Source organism: Prionailurus viverrinus, chromosome F1, assembly GCF_022837055.1.
Source record: "Prionailurus viverrinus isolate Anna chromosome F1, UM_Priviv_1.0, whole genome shotgun sequence".
In the NCBI taxonomy this organism is placed as follows: domain Eukaryota; kingdom Metazoa; phylum Chordata; class Mammalia; order Carnivora; family Felidae; genus Prionailurus; species Prionailurus viverrinus.
In genome coordinates, this window is record NC_062577.1 from 63,492,462 (window position 1) to 63,511,744 (window position 19,283).

At 46.4% G+C, this 19,283-nt stretch overlaps 2 protein-coding genes across 3 annotated transcripts in view; one reads left to right on the forward strand and one right to left on the reverse strand.

The window, feature by feature from the left end:
- The window catches only part of SPTA1 (spectrin alpha, erythrocytic 1), a 65,808-nt gene extending 53,225 nt beyond the window's left edge, over nt 1–12,583 (forward strand). For both annotated transcript variants that reach the window (XM_047840778.1, XM_047840777.1), the window contains exons 43-52: nt 2,080–2,289; nt 5,008–5,304; nt 6,342–6,454; nt 7,615–7,632; nt 8,121–8,172; nt 9,169–9,356; nt 10,270–10,323; nt 10,708–10,854; nt 11,467–11,611; nt 12,123–12,583. In XM_047840778.1, coding sequence (XP_047696734.1) covers nt 2,080–2,289; nt 5,008–5,304; nt 6,342–6,454; nt 7,615–7,632; nt 8,121–8,172; nt 9,169–9,356; nt 10,270–10,323; nt 10,708–10,854; nt 11,467–11,611; nt 12,123–12,248 — 1,350 coding nt within the window. In that variant the 3' untranslated portion in view covers nt 12,249–12,583. The remainder of the gene's footprint in view (nt 1–2,079; nt 2,290–5,007; nt 5,305–6,341; nt 6,455–7,614; nt 7,633–8,120; nt 8,173–9,168; nt 9,357–10,269; nt 10,324–10,707; nt 10,855–11,466; nt 11,612–12,122) is intronic.
- A 5,169-nt stretch (nt 12,584–17,752) lies between these two features.
- Nucleotides 17,753–18,712, reverse strand: LOC125154950 (olfactory receptor 10Z1). Its single transcript, XM_047839633.1, has one exon. The coding sequence runs from the start codon at nt 18,710–18,712 to the stop codon at nt 17,753–17,755; it is 960 nt and encodes a 319-aa protein (XP_047695589.1).
- Nucleotides 18,713–19,283: the final 571 nt, after the last annotated feature.

Here is a 19,283-nt window from a genome sequence, read left to right on the forward strand (position 1 = left end):
TAGCTGACACCTGCCTCCCATCACAAAATTGCCTCTTCTGAGAACATTTCAGATCTACTCTCTTAACAAGTTTTAGGTGTATAATACAGGAGTGTTAGCTGTAATCATCGTGTTCAACGTGAGATGCCCAGAACTAGTCAATCATTTAGTTGGAAGTTTGTATCCTATGACCAGTATCTCCCATCTTCCCCCCCCTCCAGCCCATGGCAACTACCCGTCTGCTCTGTTTCTCTAAGTCCAGCCCTTCTGTATTCTACGTGTGAGTGATATCAAGTGGTGTTTGTCTTTGTCTGTCTAGCTTATTTCACTTAATGTACGCTCTCAAGTTTCATCCAAATTGTCACAAATGGTGGGATTCCCTTCCATCTGGCAGCTGAATAATATTCCATTTTATACACACATCACATCACATCACATCACATCATCTTCTTTGTCTGTTTATTTGTTGATGGACATTCAGGTTGTTTCTGTATCGTGGCTAATACAAACAATTTTGCAATAAACATGGATGTGCAGAGTATCTTTGTATTTTAGATTGTCTGCTATAAATTTCACAGTGAGGATTGCCTTATTTATCTAATTTGATCATTTTGTTGGAAGCGGTGAGTCTATTTACACTTGAAATTTTTGTAATGTTTATTTATTGTTGAGAAAGAGACAGAGACAGAGCGTGAGCGAGGGAGGGGAAGAGAGAGAGGGAGACACAGGATCCGAAGCAGGCTCCAGGCTCCGAGCTGGCAGCACAGGGCCTGGTGCGGGGCTCGAGTCCACGAGCCATGAGATCATGACCTGAGCCAAAATCATACGCCCAACCGACTAAGCCACCCAGGCACCCCGAGTCTATATACATTTAAAGTAATGTAACTGATGAATATTTACTTATGTTTATGATTTAACACTTCCATCCCCCATCCAACCCCTACTTTTTGGTCAGGGACTGAAATGATACGAGACATAATTTCATTTTTGGGGGTGGGGACTTGCCTTTTTTTCATTGGCTCTTACTCAGGCCTTTCAAGGGTTTAACTCAACGCCTTTCAGGGGGGCTTCCCCTCTTTGTGTTTTCAACTCAGCGCTGTGAGATTAGCAAGGAGCCTACTTGGCATCTTTGACTTTTTGCTACTGTTTCTGCTGGGCTTCTAGGACTCCTGGCCTATGCAGTTTAGGAATCTGTAGACGCCTGGAGGAGAAAACAGACAGAATATCGAACCTATTTTTCTGCAGTTCTTTTTCCACCCTGGCTGCCCAATTCCCCAGAAACTGTCTCTTTAGCCTCCTGAGATTATCAAGAGCTCAGAGCAGCTGCATTGCCCTCAACCTCTTGGCCTGTGCGGCCTGCATGTCATAGGGAAAGGTGACAGAGAATATTACTCTGACCTTAATACTGTTTCCTCTTCTCTAGAATTTTGATCCTTTGAGGTGTCGTTACCTGAGTTGCATTCTGCTCTCTTTCAAACAGCTGATGTTTTGTGCTTTTATCCAGCAGTTATAGTTATTCTCAAAGGGAGAATTAATCATATGCAAGCCACCCTATTAAATCTGGAAGTTCAGTATCCAGAACTTTGTGATGTTGATTTCAACACCGCGCACACACACACACACACACACACACACACACACACCATGAATCGTGATCTAACTGAGCCCCGCAAGAGGTCTGTTGTCGGTGTGTATACCTCCAAGATCTCTGATAGTGCGCTGTCTGCTACCAATCAGAGCACGAAACCTAACAGAGGATGCAAAAGAGTCTTAGAAAGGATGTGAGCTGGAGGAAGCGTTTAGTTTTGACTCAAAAAATGTGGAAGATCATCCCATGCTCCCGTATTCCCTTAATGTTAATATTACACCTACCCTAAGGTCTGGTTATAAAACACACATCCACTCAAACTCAGCCATACTTCCAACCACAGACATTCACTTAAGTCTTGAAGTTACGTCTCCTTCTGCTTGGTCATCACTCTAATCCTTTCCTAGACCTTGTCTTGTCCATGATAAAAGATCTGGTAGAACCCAGGTGTGACTGGCCCCGGGAATCTGGGTTGTATCTCCACTCACAGCTTCTGTCTGGGTCTTTCCCAGGACACGCTGGACGCCAGCCTACAGAGCTTCCAGCAAGACAGGCTGTCAGAGATAACTGACCTGAAGGACCAGCTGGTGGCCGCTCAGCACAGCCAGACCAAAGCCATTGAGGAGCGCCATGCTGCCCTGCTGAGGCGCTGGGGGGAGCTGCTGGAAGCCTCTGCAGCCCACAGACAGAACTTGCTGGAGAAGCAGCTTCCCCTAAAGAAGGTAAAAAGAGAGAGAGAGAGAGAGAGAGAGAGAGAGAGAGAGAGAGAGATGAGCCATAATCAGTCGTCCACTATCTGTATATTCTATTAGCCATGGAATCCAGAAATAGATACTGGAAACCCTGTTTGGGTAATCTAGAGACATTTTAGTGAGTGCATGGAAAGGATCAGGAAGGCATTCTTATTTTTTTAATTTTTTGTTAGTTTTTTTAATGTTTATTTAAGAGATGGAGAGACAGAGTATGAGCAGGGAAGGGACAGAGAGAGAGAGAGACAGAGGAAGATAGAGAATCCAAAGCAGGCTCCAGGCTCCGAGCCATCAGCACAGAACCCAATGCAGGGCTCAAACCCACCAGCCATGAGATCATGACCTGAGCTGAAGTCGGACACTTAACCGACTGAGCCACCTGGGCGCCCTGGCATTCTTACTGAACAAGAAGTTATTGGGGTTTTTTTTAGATTGATAGGTTGTGGTGTTTGTTTGTTTGTTTGTGTGTTTGTTTGTTTCTTTTAAGACTGACTTGTCAGTTGTCCAGCTGACTTGAGAGAGAAGCCAGGCACATGTAGTAGAAGAAGTAGGTGGGTCAAAGGGTGAAAGGTCCTAGTGTTTGAAAGAACTAAACTGACAGGCGGGAGGTAAGGCTGTCCTTGGGCTTTCCTCTAGCCCAGACACAAGGAGCACTCAACCAGTAAAACCTGAGTTCCCACCTTGTGTTGATCTTTCTTGGCTGGGAGACCTTGTATATGTCCCTTAACATCTCTGAGCTTTGATTCCTCCATTTATGAAATTGGATCATATTATGACTGTTTCCTGCTGGTCTGTTATGACTATTAAGAGATAATGGATCTGAAAATGCAGTGCAAACCACTAAGTTCTATGTAGGTATAAGCGATGAAAACGTTCTTTCTAGTGGTGGCCGCTAAGGTATTGGATGTTGATCATAAAAAATACCAATAATAAGAGGAAGTCAGGATGGTCAGTGACATTACTGAGCACTCCTAGGCCATAAGTATTATACCAGGCAGCAAGTTAAGGCAGGCAGGGGAATTAGGAAACAGACGCACGGACAAAAATCAGTCAGTCTGGATGCTTAGCTAACTACTCTGTTGGTATGGAACCTACAGAAATAAATCTTAAGTGAAAAATTAAATCAATTTGGGGGCAACTTTACACACATATATGCATTCTAGATAGAAAGATGCTTTACCTTCTGATTCTATTTAGCTTAATTTTTGAACTGCAAAGAGATTTGCTATTTTATTTTCTGATTATAAAATCTTTGTAAAATACTCAGGTGATCCATAATATTACAAAAATAATACGAAATACTTCATAGGTTTTTTTTTAATTTCCTGTATAGGAACCAAGTCAATTTCTCTGTACTGGTCTATTTTTAGCATATACATTGCCCAAATGAGTACAGGGTAAGATGTAATGGTGTAGTACCTTTGTAATCTCCCTTCCATTTAGGCCAATTTTTTCCTCTTTAACCAACATATTTGGGGATGAAAACTCATTTTCATATTTGCTTAAGATAAATCTCTTGGGACGTATAAACTGCTGAGTATGTATGTATGTATGTGGGTATTTTAGAGGGAAGGAGAGAGAGAGAGAGCATGCGGGAGGGGCAGAGGGAGTGAGAGAAAATCCCAAGCAGGCTCCACTCTGTCAGCACAGAGCTGGATATGGGGCTTGATCCCACAATGCGAGACCATGATCTGAGCCGAAATCAAGGGTTGGATGGCCAACTGAATAAGCCACCCAGGTGCCCCAAATCTATGATACATTTTAAATCCAAAACTAGTTTTGATCACCAGTGTTTGGAACAATCCATGCTATTGCTGTTGTTCAGAAATTCAGAGAATTCAGAGTCGTCGAGAGCATATGGAGAACGCCAGACAGTAACCTAGGAGTAGGGTACAGACCAAAGGGTGGGAGCTGGGTTTAAACAGGGGCTTCAAGCACGAGCTGAGCCCTGAACAAGTTCTAGAAGGAAGGCAGGAAAAGAACTCAGTACAGACAAAGAGACATCAGAGAGGTGTGGATAGACTGGCCTAGCCCATAAATGATTTGCTTATTCAAACGTTCATCCATGCATTCATGTAACACTGATGTTTGCATGTTCCCTGTGTGACAGGCAGAACTGGAGCACAGACTTCAGAATAACAAATTGTGAAATAGGGGCGCCTGGGTGGCGCAGTCGGTTAAGCGTCCGACTTCAGCCAGGTCACGATCTCGCGGTCCGTGAGTTCGAGCCCCGCGTCGGGCTCTGGGCTGATGGCTCGGAGCCTGGAGCCTGCTTCCGATTCTGTGTCTCCCTCTCTCTCTGCCCCTCCCCCGTTCATGCTCTGTCTCTCTCTGTCCCAAAAATAAATAAACGTTGAAAAAAAAATTAAAAAAAAAAAATTGTGAAATCGTATGGCTGAAAATGGCCCTCGCTTCTTTCGGACTCTCGGAGTTAAAACAATGCTAAGAGTCCTTCTGCCTCCTTACGTGCAGACAGTGGAGGCCTCGGCTACTCTCAACCAGGGCGCCAGGCCTCGAACTCGCCTGCCCGCCTGCTGAGCACATGGTGCTCGGTGGTTTCCGTTCTTCCCTCCCACAGCTGCTGACCCGCCTAATATTTGAAGATGGGCGTTCTTCTTTTTTATATCCTCAGTCTTCTCTTTTGCTGAGGGGTTTTATCGGGCAAGATGGAGGTGACTTTTTCTTCTGCAGGCTGAGGAGCTGTTCATGGAATTTGCACACAAGGCTTCCGCTTTCAACCACTGGTGTGAGAGCGCCAAGGAGGACCTGTCAGAGCCTGTGCACTGTGTTTCCCTGAACGAGATACGGAAACTGCAGAAGGACCAGGAGACCTTCCTGGCCTCCTTGGTGGGGGCCCAGTCGGACTTCAACTATTTGCTGGAGCTGGACCAGCAGATTAAGGCCTTGGACGTGCCTTCCAGCCCTTACACCTGGTTGACGATGGAGGTGCTGGAGAAGGTCTGGAAGCACCTACATGACATCATCAAGGTAACGGCACACGGCAGAGACATTCTTTTGCTGTGGCGAGCGTGACCACCTAATTTAGTATACAAGTTGGGGGCCTTTGGAGAAGGAAAGGATGCTATTAATAACCACGTTGGGACAGCAATGGAATCTAAGAAAATGTTGGAAATATATCCACAGTAAGGTATACCCCTACGCCCCAGAGCTCAGACACTCTCATGCCTCCGGGTGGTGAGCAGTGATTCAGGGAGGTGAACACAAGTTCCAGGAGGTGGCTGTAAAAATGGGCCATGGAGGGGAACCTGGGCAGCTCTGTCGGTTAAGCGTCCGACTTCAGCTCAGGGCTCACGGTCCGTGAGTTCGAGCCCCGCATCGGGCTCTGTGCTGACAGCTCAGAGCCTGGAGCCTGCTTCGGATTCTGTGTCTCCCTCTCTCTCTGCCCCTCCCCTGCTCATGTTCTGTCTCTCTCTGTCTCAAAAATAAATAAGAACATTTAAAAAAAATGGGCTATGGAAAGTTCACGAGGTTCGTATATATGTCCACAGTCTCTAGAATTCCCCCATCCAAGGCACGCATTTTATACATACCTCTAAAGTGCCTTTTTTTTAATGTGTTTGTGTTTGTCTGTCTATAATGACATTTATCATAGAAACTGGAGAAGATATTAAAAAGCTTAGCAGAAAAATTTCATGAAAATATCACCAATTTTAGATGGCAACTCTCATTACTACCTTTCCCTAAAGGAAGGCTGCTTTCCCTTAAAAGGCTCCTTTTATGTTCATTTAAATGAAAATTTCACCCAGAAAACAAATGAGAAGAAAGATGATTTGCCTTTATTACTAGCTTATTACTGGGCTTGGTCTTACAGATGCATCATGGGAGCTTCCTTCTCCTTCGGGGGCGAGGAGAGGGTGGGATGACATAGGAGCACGTACTACATGCTTCCGGAAGACAGGTTAGATCAGGGGAAGATGTGCAGCTGAGAATAGCTACAAAGCATCTATTTTACTGCAAAGAAAGGTCTTCAGCGTTCACTCTTCTCTCTGTGATTCGGGGTTTAGGAACGGGAGCAGGAGCTACAAAAAGAGGAGGAGAGACAGGTCAAGAACTTTGAGATGTGCCAGGAGTTTGAGCAGAACGCCAGTGCCTTCCTTCAGTGGATCTTGGAGACCAGGTGCGTGGTGCTGTCCCCAAACCCATGATCCCTGTGTCACCACGGGGTGAAATGCGTGTCTGAGGAGAGTAGGGGGGGGGGTCCTACAGGATTTATGGTGTTCTAAAGTCACCAGATCCTGTCTGTGTTTTTCATCTGGAATTGATGGTTTTCTAAGTCAGTCCGTGCAAAAGCAAGAAACGAGAATTTCGTGCCACTGCCCGTCGTGTTGCCTTCCATGTTCTCTCCTTGATACTCTCATTTTCCCCCGTTGCCTGTGATTAAAGTCTAAAAACCATAGCAGTCCCTTATGTTGGCACTTTACAAAGTGCTTCTATACCCGTCATCTCCCTTAACTCTCAGAGAGACCTTGAAATGTGCACAGAGCCGATTCGATTATCTCTGTCCCCAAGTGTGGGATCAGTAGACGAGTTGACTTGCTCCAGGTCACGTGTGTATTTATGGGCACGACCAAAGGCGGAGCCTACTGTGAACACCTGCTATGAAGCTCTCAGGCTGCCCCATAGCTAAAAAGAAGTCGTGGTGAAAATCAGTGAGATAATAGGTGCGAGCTGCTTTTATTAAATGCAGAATGTCCTATACATGACAATAACATTTGTCACATCTTCCGGGGCAAATGACCTGGAAAAGAAGAGACTCGGAAGGTGTAATACGTTAGCATAAATGTCAAGGTTTGTAGGCTGTCTCCAGCAGGGGTGTCAGAAATGTGGTCAAAGTGGTGGTTTCGACAGTCCGTGATATATACTGACTGCTCCCACAAACCCAGCAAGGAAAAACCAGACAATGAGCAGAAAGCAATCCTGTGTCATGGCCGAAACTCATGTGACAGAGGGCAGAGAAAGCAAAGTGCATCATCCTCTGCCTCTGGTGTGGTTCCTCCCACCCACCCTCACCCCCACCCCCAGCAGTGTGTCCCCGACACCTCGCATGGTCACCTGACACCTGAGCTCTTCTCCATCCCAGGACAGGAGGAGCTGCACAGAGGCTCCTCTGAGGGGGCGAGACTCTGGGGACAGTGCAAAACAGGTTCCTCTTTTCTGGTTACAGAAGATTTAGAACATTTCTTAGATCTGAGGAAAGAAGATCATTGAAGTCATCCATGTTAACACGTGGTTTCTCTTTTCTCTCTTCTGATCGCTGCTCCCGACCTGCACACCCAGGGCTTATTTTCTGGATGGGTCAGTATTTTGTGTTACCGTGTTTGTTTTGTCATAGATGTGTCTGTTATATTCTGGAGGCAAACGGAGGACTCAGCATGGGGCATCTTTGCCATTGTCACCATCAGATTGAGATGGCACCTACGTGGAAGCATGGGGTGGAAAGAGAAGTACAGGGTATATCATCCTGCCCTGTACCCCCCGAGGGGGAGACTTGCCCTTGTTAGGTTAAGGGTATGTCCCAGAGTAAGAATCAGGGGGACTACGGCAGCCTTCTCACAGGCACAGAAGAATGAGGACAGACCTTCCTTCCCTTCTCATCTGTCCAGCAACTTGCTAGCTGACAGAAAGGTTTGGTTTCATGAAAATCTGGTGTGAAAATTCATTCTGAAGAGGCCATTATAATAAGATACAGAGGTAGAGAAACGTAGGCTGTCAGAATCAGTCCGTCTGGGTGAAATCTTGACCTCTGATTTTATGAGTAACATTTTCCTCTGCTTCTTAACTAGGTCTTTGCTCAAAGAGACGGGAACCCTGGAATCCCAGTTGGAAGCAAATAAAGTAAGTAATGTTGAGCATCAGCTGAGGATGTTGCCAGAATTACAAGGAGTGCCAGGAAAACCGGGAGAACTTTTACGTGAACCTAAAGGCAACCCTAGTAGTACTTTTAGGTACATTTCCGGGCCTGAAGGTCAACAGCTTAAGGTTCTAGTCCCAACCCTGCCCGCCATTTGCATTCTAACCATTGACTGACACTTCATGGACAAGGACATCGGTTCACTTCAATGTCTGAACCTGAGTTTTTGTATCTGTACAATGGAGTTCATAATGCCTACATCATTATGATTAAGATGATGATTACGAATGAGAGCCGGGGTGCCCGGATGGCTCAGTCAGTTAAGCGTGTGACTTCAGCTCAGGTCATGATCTCAAGGTTCAGGATTCGTGGGTCTGAGCCCTGTGTGGGGCTGTCTGCTCTCGCCTTGGAGCCCATTTCGGATCCTCTGTCCCCATCAGATCTTTCAGATCCTCTCTGCTCCTCCCCGGTGCCTGTGCACATGCATGTTCTTTGTCTTTCTTTTTCCTCTCTCTCTATTTTTGAGAGAGGTATAAACTTAAAATAAACTTAAAAAAAAAAAAAAAAAGGAGAACAGATACAGAAGCTCCGGGCCTACGATCTGGAGCATTCCCCAATTTCTGTTGTCATTTGACATGGGAAAATAATACGATTGAATGTAGAGCATCTCTCGAGGCATCCTTGGAGGTGCTACTCCTCTCTCCTGCAGCACGTAACTGCTAACTCTTAGACTTCTATATGGCAGATGTCCAGAATGACAGACGTCCCATCACTTAACCTTCCCACCATCGCATAAATGAGGAATACAGAAGTGGACCTCTTGAGCAGTTCATTTTTCAAAGAGGACAGGAAGATGCCTGAAAATCATTCAGGAGCAGGCAGGGGAAACCCAAACCCATCAGCTTCTTAAGCTTCTCTACCATCGCCTGGTTCAGAGCTACCCTGTGTGACCGCTCTTTCCTTTTGTCGGTCTTCTCTAGCGGAAACAGAAGGAGATTCAGGCCATGAAGCGCCAGCTGACCAAGATTGAGGATCTGGGAGACAACTTAGAAGAGGCTCTGGTCCTGGACATCAAGTACAGCACCATCGGGCTGGCCCAGCAGTGGGACCAGCTCCACCAGCTGGGAACGCGGATGCAGCACAACCTGGAACAACAGATCCAAGCCAAGTACTGTGGACCCGTGACCAGGGCTGGGCAGGGCGTGGGTGGTACTGGGTGTCAGGAACTTAGTGAGCCCCGAGGGCTAGAGTTTGGGGTACTGTTTATAAAAGAGCTGCTTCGGAGGTAGTACACACACCATCTCCAGACTAATCAATATTCTCTTTCTCTCCCTCTCTCTCTGCTGCCCCACAGAATGACGATTTCTTTTTATATGAGAATCTATTTTGAGACAGGAGACAGAGTCCCATCCCCCTGAAGCTATTCGTCATTCAGTTCTCAGAGTCCCTTGTTCTTATGTGATCTCTTCAGGAAACAGTCCCTTTTGTAAAAGCCTGTCTCAGATGTCTAGAATGCAAGAAATAGTCAAGGTGGAGAGCCAGAAGAGCAAAATTTGCTTGTTTTTCTAAATAAATTAATTACATCAAAGCAGCTTGAGGTGTCGATAACAATGACAGTGTTATTATCTAGACAAGGGATTGGCAAGCTTTCCCTGTAAACAGACCAATCGTAAATGCGTCAGCCTTGGAGAGCCATGTAGTTTCTGTTGCAACTACTCACTCTGCTGTTGTAGAGACAAAGGGCTATTAATAACCCGCAAATTCATGAGCGTGTACGTGTTTCAATAAGATTCTATTTATGGACACTGAAATTTGAATTTCGTGCAACTTTAATGTTGAATGAAACACTTCTTATTTTAATTATTTCCAACCACGTAAAGAGGTAAAAACCCTCCATAGCCCATTAAACTGCAAAAGCAAGTGGCAGGCTAGATTTGGCCCACAGGTCATAGTTTGCCAAGCCCTGAACTAGATGATCTGAATAGCATATTATCCACCGACATCCCTCTCTCTTCCACATGGCAAGCCTTCCGATGTTTTTCTGTTTCATTTCATGGGCCAATTCATGCTTTTCCTTTCAGAGACACCATAGGTGTGAGTGAGGAGACATTGAAGGAGTTCAGCACAACCTATAAGTGAGTAGATCTTCATAGTTGACCCGTTCTTTGCTTTCCAACACATTCAGAATGAATCTCCAAATAACTAAATTTGTCCCCTCAGTGTGGCTTGGTAAGATCTTAAATGAAGATCTAGACGTGTTAATGAGCCTCAAGTCACGGCTTTGAATGTGTCTATGAGAATTCCTGGACTTGAGAAAATGCATTTCTCTCATGCTCCCCATTTGACTGTCTTTACTCCATCCACCGGGTTAAAAATAGTGCAGAAACACAGGCAAGCTCTCCACTCAGCCCTCTGATGACCTGTGGCACATTAAAGCCTCAGCCAGTCCCACAAGAACTGTCCGTTTCTGTTCTTACCTGGTTCTCCATGGAACTTGACAAAATGGTTTTGTTCTTCAGACATTTTGATGAGAATCTGACGGGGCGCTTGAGTCACAGAGATTTCCGGTCCTGCCTCAGAGGACTCAACTACTACCTGCCCATGGTGGAGGACGATGAACCGGAGCCCAAGTTTGAGAAGTTCCTGGATGTCGTCGATCCAGGGAGGTAGGAAGGAGACCGAGGGAATGGGGCTTGGAGACCAGCGCAGAGAGTGAAATGATCCATAAAACATGACTCTGTTAACTCATCTCGGGAATAGGAAGACACAGACTGTATAGACATGAGTTGGGCAGCCTTTTCTGCCTCGGTAGGATCAGCTCCAAAGTGCATGGCACTGATTCCAGCTCAGGCACAGCCCCTGCAATTTGCTCGATTCCTGCTTTTCACTTTTCATCTATGAATTTCAGCTGGTTCTTGAGAGAAGCATCTTTCCCTGTAAGGTCCTAGGATACCCAACTGGCGGGGGTGGGGTTGTGTGCATGGGGGGTGGGGGTGGGGTGGAGACAGTCATGAAGGTGCTAGTTCTTTCCAATGCCAAGGATGCCACAAGACCAGAAATTGAGGCCTTCGATTCAACTTGAAAATCTTGAAGCGCCTGGGGACTGGGGCTGGTGGAGACTTGCAGACTGTGAGGGGCATCTGGCCAGAGGGCTCCCCCGGGAGCAGAGGCTGGGGCCGCAGAAGCTGCATTGGCTTAGCTGCAAGGGTGTGGGAAGCAGGGTCAAAACAGAGATCGCAGCCCATGTTCTCAGAGAGCTGAGCCCATTCGTCCCTCAGGAAGGGCTACATCACTCTGGAGGACTACACCTCATTCCTGATCGACAAGGAGTCAGAGAACATCAAGTCCAGTGATGAAATAGAGAATGGCTTCCAGGCCCTGGCAGAGGGCAAGGCCTATATTACCAAAGACGACATGAAGCAGGTCAGATTCCAGTTGCATCCATGGTCGCTGTGCTCCCATAGTATTCCAGAGCTTGCTTACTTGGGGCCGGGGCAGCCTCCCATTGGCAGCTACCCTCCCCCACCCACCTTTTGTCCTCTTGGCTCAGACACTACTGCCAACTTGTCATTTGCTTTACTCACCTTTCATTTTGTCTTGTCCCAGCCTAAAAATGTAGAGTCATCCTCTAATGACTGTAGCAGTCAATTCCAAACCTGAAACTCAATTTGGAAAACTGTTTCCTATCCCAAAGTTTATGGAATGGGATAAAGTGTGTGGTCAAAGTGAGAGGGGAGCCTCTGGGTCGGGGCTGGTTGAAAAGATGGGCTGGTCTTACTCCTGGGAAATTACAGATTTCGGAGAAGGTGTGCAGTGGGAACAGGGCCGGCTGCTGCTTCTAAGTCTCTGCGGTCCCTAAGGTTCAAGGCCTATCGCCAGCCCCAAGGAGTCAGCTGTTTTTCATCCCTGGGACTGTATCTCTGTTTTGTTTCAGGCCCTAACCCCAGAACAAGTGCAGTTCTGTGCATCACATATGCAAGAATATGTGGACCCGCGAGGCCAAAGACACCTTGCTGGTTATGACTACGTGGGCTTCACCAGTTCCTACTTTGGCAACTGATAAACAGCTTTCCCGGGGTCATAGAAAATCTTGGTGTGGTGGGAAGTACTGGGGGAGGAAGGAGACAGGCAAGTATGGGGGGGAGGGAGATAGTCGTGTGTGTGTGTGTGTGTGTGTGTGTTACACTTATTAGAGGACCTGGAAAAATCTCAAGCTGGAGGATATAAGGCATTAACAGAGTTGGAGGAGAGGAAGCATCACGGGCTTATTTCTTACGCAACCAGTGACTACTCAGGGGTCAAGTTCTTTATTTTTTCTTGTTGGAGTCTACACATTCTTTATTACTTTGTTTTGTTCTGATTATGGAATAAAATATTTCCTTTTGTAAAAAAAAACCCTCATATTTAAGTATTTCTTTTTAATAGGGCAATATGAAGTAACATGTTACACATGTGAGCTTCTGTATTTCTGAGAATCACACAGCCATCTAAACATGGGCAGGTAATTACACTGTGAACAAGGGCCAGGGTGGAACGGATAAAGTCCAAGACGAGTTACAAAGAGCTTCTCTTGAGTTTTGGAACATGTCTAAATTCTTACCTTTGAGGGGTGCCCGGGTGGCTCCGTCCATTAAGCGTCCAACTCTTGGTTTCGGCTCAGGTCACGATCTCGCGGTTTCGTGAGTTCAAGCCTGGAGTCGGGCTCTGCAGTGACAGCATGGAGCCTGCTTGGGATTCTCTCTGCCCCTCCCCCGCTCACTCTGTCTCTGTCTTTGTCAAAATAAATAAATAAATAAAACTCCTACATTTGGAAATGAAGATATTTGACATCCTGGAGAACCCCAATACTTGTGTCTGTAAGAAGAAGAAAAATACCAGCACCTGTTTTCCTCTTGATCTGTCCCTTTTCCATACTTCTCCATGAGAGAGGATGTCATTAGTCTCAGAATGGTGAGATTCTGGCCAAACAGCGCTTCCTTTTGTACTCTATGTCCTCACGTTTGCCCTTACATTTTAATGCAATGACAAGATTATTGGTTTTGATTTCCTTCTGCCTCCCATTAGAGAATTCTAATTCTCTAAGAAGAGAATTAGTAAGAAGTAGTAGAACTGTTTCCAAAATGAAGAATTAAGGAAGAAAAACAAGAAGAGGGGGGTGCTGTCTCCAAAAGGTGTTCAGGCCAAAGCTGACGTTCTGTCCAGACTTGTGAAAGCCGACGGTGTCGTTTGCTGGAGAGAATTCTTAGGTCAGTCGGCCTTGTACCTTGTGCTAGTATCTCACACGATGTCCGCGGCCAGCCCCTGGATATTGCTACCTGATTATCGCCTTGTCCCAACTCATCCTTCACACAAAAGTCAGTCCTTCCTCAGCCAGGGACAAATTCTGTCCCTGGAGCCACTTAAGCGAATCTTTGGTTAAAACCAAAAAGCTATCTTTGCTGCTAATAATGTATAAAGCTTTTTACTAAGTTTTGCTTAAACATTTGGAGACTACTGAACATGAAAATCAAAAAGGATTTGAAGAAAAAAACCACTTGATTATGAGTTACCAAGAATGGTTGCAGTTGACAAAAAGCTAGCCCAATGGACCATCACAAACGGTATCATTAATATCACACTTACCAAGAAGTAGGGAGACTCTAACAAACACGTGCTTGTAATGAACAAAGGCAAAGGTAAGTATGGTTCCATTCTCGTCCCGAGCCTCCCCCTCCCCCAAGTATCTGCAAGGCCTAAATCAGATTATTAGGCATGATGGATGATGGGTCAAGAAATGCTCTTTAAGGCAAAGGACTACTAGCATTTCATGAAAGATATTGGGTCATATTGAGGCCAGAGGAGATAATATTTATCTGATGAATCAACAAAAGACCACAAGAAGATGATGATATCAGTCACATACAGCTCCCTCTGAAGTCAGATTCTGACTACCTAGGCACACAAGTAAAAATGGGAATGCAGGGAGCGGCATACATAATTTTGTTGGGTCTGTAAATATTCAACTTTTAACAATTAGAACTCACATCAAATGTCCCTCGTGATTTGGGTTTAAGTTCCACCTAACTGATACTCTAGTTTTTTTTTTCAATTTTTTTTAACATTTTATTAATTTTTGGTAGAGAGAGAGAGAGAGAGAGAGAGAGAGACAGAGCTGTCAGCACAGAGCCTGATGCAGGGCTCGACCTCACAAACTACAAGATCATGACCTGAGCCAAAGTCAGATGCTTAACCAACTGAGCCACCCAGATGCCCCAATACTCATCTTTTATTAACTTTCTGTTCACTAACTTTAAACTGGAGCCCTTGACTTAGTCCTATTAATTCTTTTCTTTACAACATATAGAATGAAGCCTGTTTCAGAGCCCCAGCCCTACAGCTACATCCGTGGGTGTTTTCATGATCCCTACTGCTCAGTTGTGTCTCTATAACTCTTCCACTCCAAAAAGAATGCTCCCCTTTACTTTTAATGCACCTCTCTGACACCAGGCATTTGCCTGGAAGCTGTCAGATTTCTGTTTCCTGTATCCAGGCCGGTTTCCCAATCTGCAGTCTTCTCAAGGCCCAGGATCCGGATTCCTGCTTTCTCCAGTCAGATGCTGTGCCAGGCAACAGCCCTGTACTCCTGCTTGTCCAGTTAAATCATGGAAGGCAAGATGCAGGGCACTGCTGGTCCCAGCTTCCACCAACATGAATAGGCAGCCTCAAGTGATGCTGTCTGGAAGCTCCAAACAATAACAGATGGCTGTAAGAAGTGCTCTGTGTGTGGCAGGCTCTGTTCTGAAAACTTTATAACAATCTTCTCCAAAAGAGCCCTAGAAATCAGATGCCACTGGGGGGTGCTGGGTGGCTCCGTGGGTGAAGCAGTCGATTTCGGTCCATGGCATGGTCTCATGGTTTGTGAGTTTGAGCCCCGTGTCGGGCTCTGTGCTGACAGCTCGGAGCCTGGAGCCTGTTTCAGATTCTGTGTCTCCTTCTCTCTCTGCCCCTCCCCTGTTCTCTCTCTCTCTCTCTCTCTCTCTGTCAAAAATAAATAAACATTTAAGAAAAAGAAAGCAGATCCTGCTATCATCCCATTCTATGGCTGGGAAACGGAGGCACAGAAAGGCGAAGAAGCTTGCCCTAGGTCATGTGTGCAAAACATGACAGATCAGGGCTTTAACCTCAGGAAGTCAGATTCCAGACCCTCGTCACTTAATGGGCTCCTTAAGGACCATGAGTTGGGCACATGTGGTCGTGTTCACATCGGAGGGGCCTCTGTTTTGCTGTGTGTGTGTGTGTGTGTGTGTGTGCGCGCGTGCATGTGCCTGGAAGGATGATTTATTCTTTGTAAGAAGCACATGGTCACTTATTTAACCAAAGGAGGGAATTTGAATCACCTAGAGTGATTTCATAAACTCTGCCTGGCCCCACCCCAGGTCAGTTGTAGGCTCTGTCTGTAAGGATGGCTCCCAGGGACACCTATTCTGAACAATCGTTCCACCCCCATGTGATTTTTACGTCCTTCCAAACTTAAGACTACTACATTTGGAAGTCAGTAGGACCTTTGAGTATTACTTACTAATTCTTGGAACATCTTTTCCCACCACTGCTAGGTGTGCATTTAGGGAATGCTGTGCTAGATGGACTGAATCGATTTGGGAAATGAATTTGCTCAGGCAGCCTCAGTGCAATGGGGAGATTACTCCCAGCCCGGAGTGAAAAGGATGCGAGAGTACCCAACTTCTCTCCAATGACCCAGGCCCTTTCTGCCATCTGACTAACTCTCCTACCTCTCCCCAACCTGTTCTCTTCTCTGGGATCTGGCTCCCTTCTTCCCAAATTTAATTTCCACAAAGTTCTAACTGGAGTCTGTGTTTCTTCCCTGAGAACATAGAAAAGTATGAATTCTCATTTGAAAAAAAATCCCCCCAATATGAGTTTCTCTCAACTCTTGCCCCCCACTGCTCATTCATTGCTGAATTATGTGAATTCGGCATTTTCAAAACCTCTTATGTTTCATAATTTTCTTCAGCTTCCAGCCCCACTATCCACGTTCTGGTCTCCATGCCTTTCTGTATGATGATGATGATGGATTTCTTACTGATCTCTTTGCCTCTTTTTTATCTCTGCTGAGATCTGTCATCCTCTCTGCTGCTGGATTAATCTTCCTGAATCAGTTTCCAGACGCCACTCAGCTCTCTGCTCAGAGGTTTTACGGTGTCCTCTCTCCCACTGCCGAAGGCATCAAGCCTGAAGCAAGGTATTGCAGCTGCTCTCTGCGAAAAAATGCCTTCACCCAAGCCAACTTCTCAGCACCACTGGTGACGCATTTTCAGCATCTCTGGACAATTCACCGAACTCTGACACAGGCCTAGATTGCCTTGCCATTGAGACTTTAGTTACCCAATTTTCTCTTTTAGCAGATTCTTCCTTCCCACTGACTGCATTAAAACTTACCCATCTGTGAAGAACAAGTTCAAGTATCACCTTAGACACAAAACCTCTGAAATCCACCGATGTTAACCTTGAAGTCTCTGATTCTCCACGGAAATTAACCTCTCCCCAAACTAAAAGCTGATATTACGTTGCTTAGCTCGTTATCAATAATAGCAACCGACATTTATGGGAAGATGACTATGATCCAAGTACTGTGCTAAATTCTTTACATGCATGGTTCCGTTTAGTAAGCCATGCAAAACCACCAAGGTACAGTCATTTTACAGATGAGGACGTTGAGGCTGAGAAAGGTAATGTAACTTACCCAGCATCACACAGTTAGTTACAGGGCCTGCATTCAAACTCCTACCTGACAACCGTGCGAATTCATGATACCTTTACTTACCCCTAAGAATGTCTGTGCACGAGATATTACAGGTGGAAAGTGTAATACACAGGACAGTGTATCCACCACAGTTTCTACAGGACAGTGTCCGTGCTAGGGAGTGAGCCAAGCAAGGAGGTCCTTAACACCAGAGATCATGAGGCCAACACAGGGCACAAAGAAACAATGAGCCAGAGATAGATGGGACAATAATATAAAAAAAGATGAAAGGCACCCTCTGGGGGAGAGGAAAAAAAAACCCTACCTTTTCATTTAACAGAGCATTCAAACGAATCTGTCAAATAGATTCTCAATGAATTTCGATCTTGGAAGAGCATTATAGGTAGGATAGTCTAATTATGCAGTGATTTTATGAACATCAACAGTATCCCTGATAGGGCCCCAGCCAGCCTTGCTTTGAACTTGAAGTGCCAAGCTGCTCTCTGTTCAGCCGAGCTGGAAAATTCTTAACGAATGGGGTTTCCGTGGTGGCGGCTCTTAGGCCGAAAGTGGAAATTCAGATTCTGAGCTCAGTGGGAGTTAAGCACCATGGACAGAGCAGGAAGACCTGCTCCGCTCCCCCAGCAGCCCTCCCCCCCCCGCCCCCCACCCCCACCCCGGGACTGTAGGCTGCAGGATTGGGCTCTCCCAGACGGTTGGGGATGGGACAGCTTTGACCTGAGATGCAGAGTATGTGGCCGGTTGGCCTGGGTTCCTGTTCTCAGTCCAGCCTATGCAAAGGAGGCTGAGCCACGGGAGAGCCTTCATCCTGCACCCAACAACCTCCCTCGGAAGGCACTTCTCAGGGCTGTTTGCACAGCCCGATTCCTTAAACTATAAACAATAGGGTTGAGGAGAGGGGTCACCACAGTATAGGTGACTGCAATGAGCTGATCCCGCTCAAGAGAGTAACTGGCTTTGGGCCTCAAGTACATGAAGGAGGCACAGCCATAGTGGATGACGACCACTGTGAGATGTGAGGCACAGGTGGAGAAGGCCTTCTTCCGCCCCTCAGTGGAGGGGATCCTCAGGATAGCTGCCAGAATGTAGGCGTAGGAGATGGTGATGAAGGAGAAAGAGACCAGGAGGACCAGCAGGCTAAGGATGAGGATGCCCAGCTCACTCGGGCCTGTGTCCCCACAGGCCAGGCTCAGCACGGGCGGCGTGTCACAGAAAAAGTGCTGGATCTCGTGGGAGCCGCAGAATGGGAGGTGGAAAATGACCAGTGTCATTCCCAGCCCAAAGAGGTACCCACTCAGGAAGGAGGTGCCAACCAGCCGGGTGCAGAAAGGAGGATCCATGCGGCTGGCATAGTGCAACGGGGCACAGATGGCCACATACCTGTCAAAGCCCATGACGGCCAGGAGGAAGCAGTTGGTACAGGCCCACGAGGCAGAGAAGAACATCTGGGCAGCACAGCCCTCATAGGAGATGGCCTGGCCCCCCATGACCAGGCTGGAGAGCATCTTAGGGATGATGCCCAAGGTGTAGCAGGTCTCAGAGAAAGACAGGAAGGAAAGGAGGAGGTACATGGGGGTGTGCAGATGGCTGTCCAGCCTGATGACCACAATAATGAAGACATTGCTGGTCAGGGTGACCAGATACAGAGAGAAGAAGAGTGCAAAGAGCAGGAGCTGAAGCTCCCCGAAGCCGGAGAAGCCCAGGAAGACAAAGCCCCTCCAGGCGCTTGCATTGGTCTGCCCCATCCTCGGTGGTACCCTCATAGATGTGTGGATCCCTTCCCCCTTGTCTGTAGATGCCCCGCTTCTTTACAAGGCAGGATGAGGTGGGTTCTCATTCCTTCGTGCCTGTTGGAACTCAAAAAGATGGCTGTAATTTAGACAGCCATCAAACCTCAGAAAGGTATTTATCTCATTAGAGGCACAGATATGTGGACCCATTTCACATGCATGTATATACATGCACAGGCATGCACAAAGGCACACAATGTGCACACATGTGCACACACATAGACACACACGTGTACATGCACACCAGGTGCAAAGCCCTCACACATAATCATGCATATCTCCTCAGTACACCGCACGTTCGCCATTAATGACCATATCCACAAATCACAAATACATCAGGAATGCTATAAATGCACATCTATTGAGATAGCACATAAATAAGTAGATGTGTGCACCACACATATATTCATACCAACATCATATATACACCCGCATAAGAATATTCACGTGGACACATACGCGTCACCTGTTAGACGCGTGTTAGGGGTGGCTTACTGGACATTGTTTTATGATTCAGGCAGCAGTACTGAGACTAGAGGAAAAG

What these genes read in the sequence shown, in the direction of transcription:
- LOC125154950 (XM_047839633.1), bottom strand. Translation starts at nt 18,712, where the DNA reads ATGAGGGTACCACCGAGGATGGGGCAGACCAATGCAAGCGCCTGGAGG.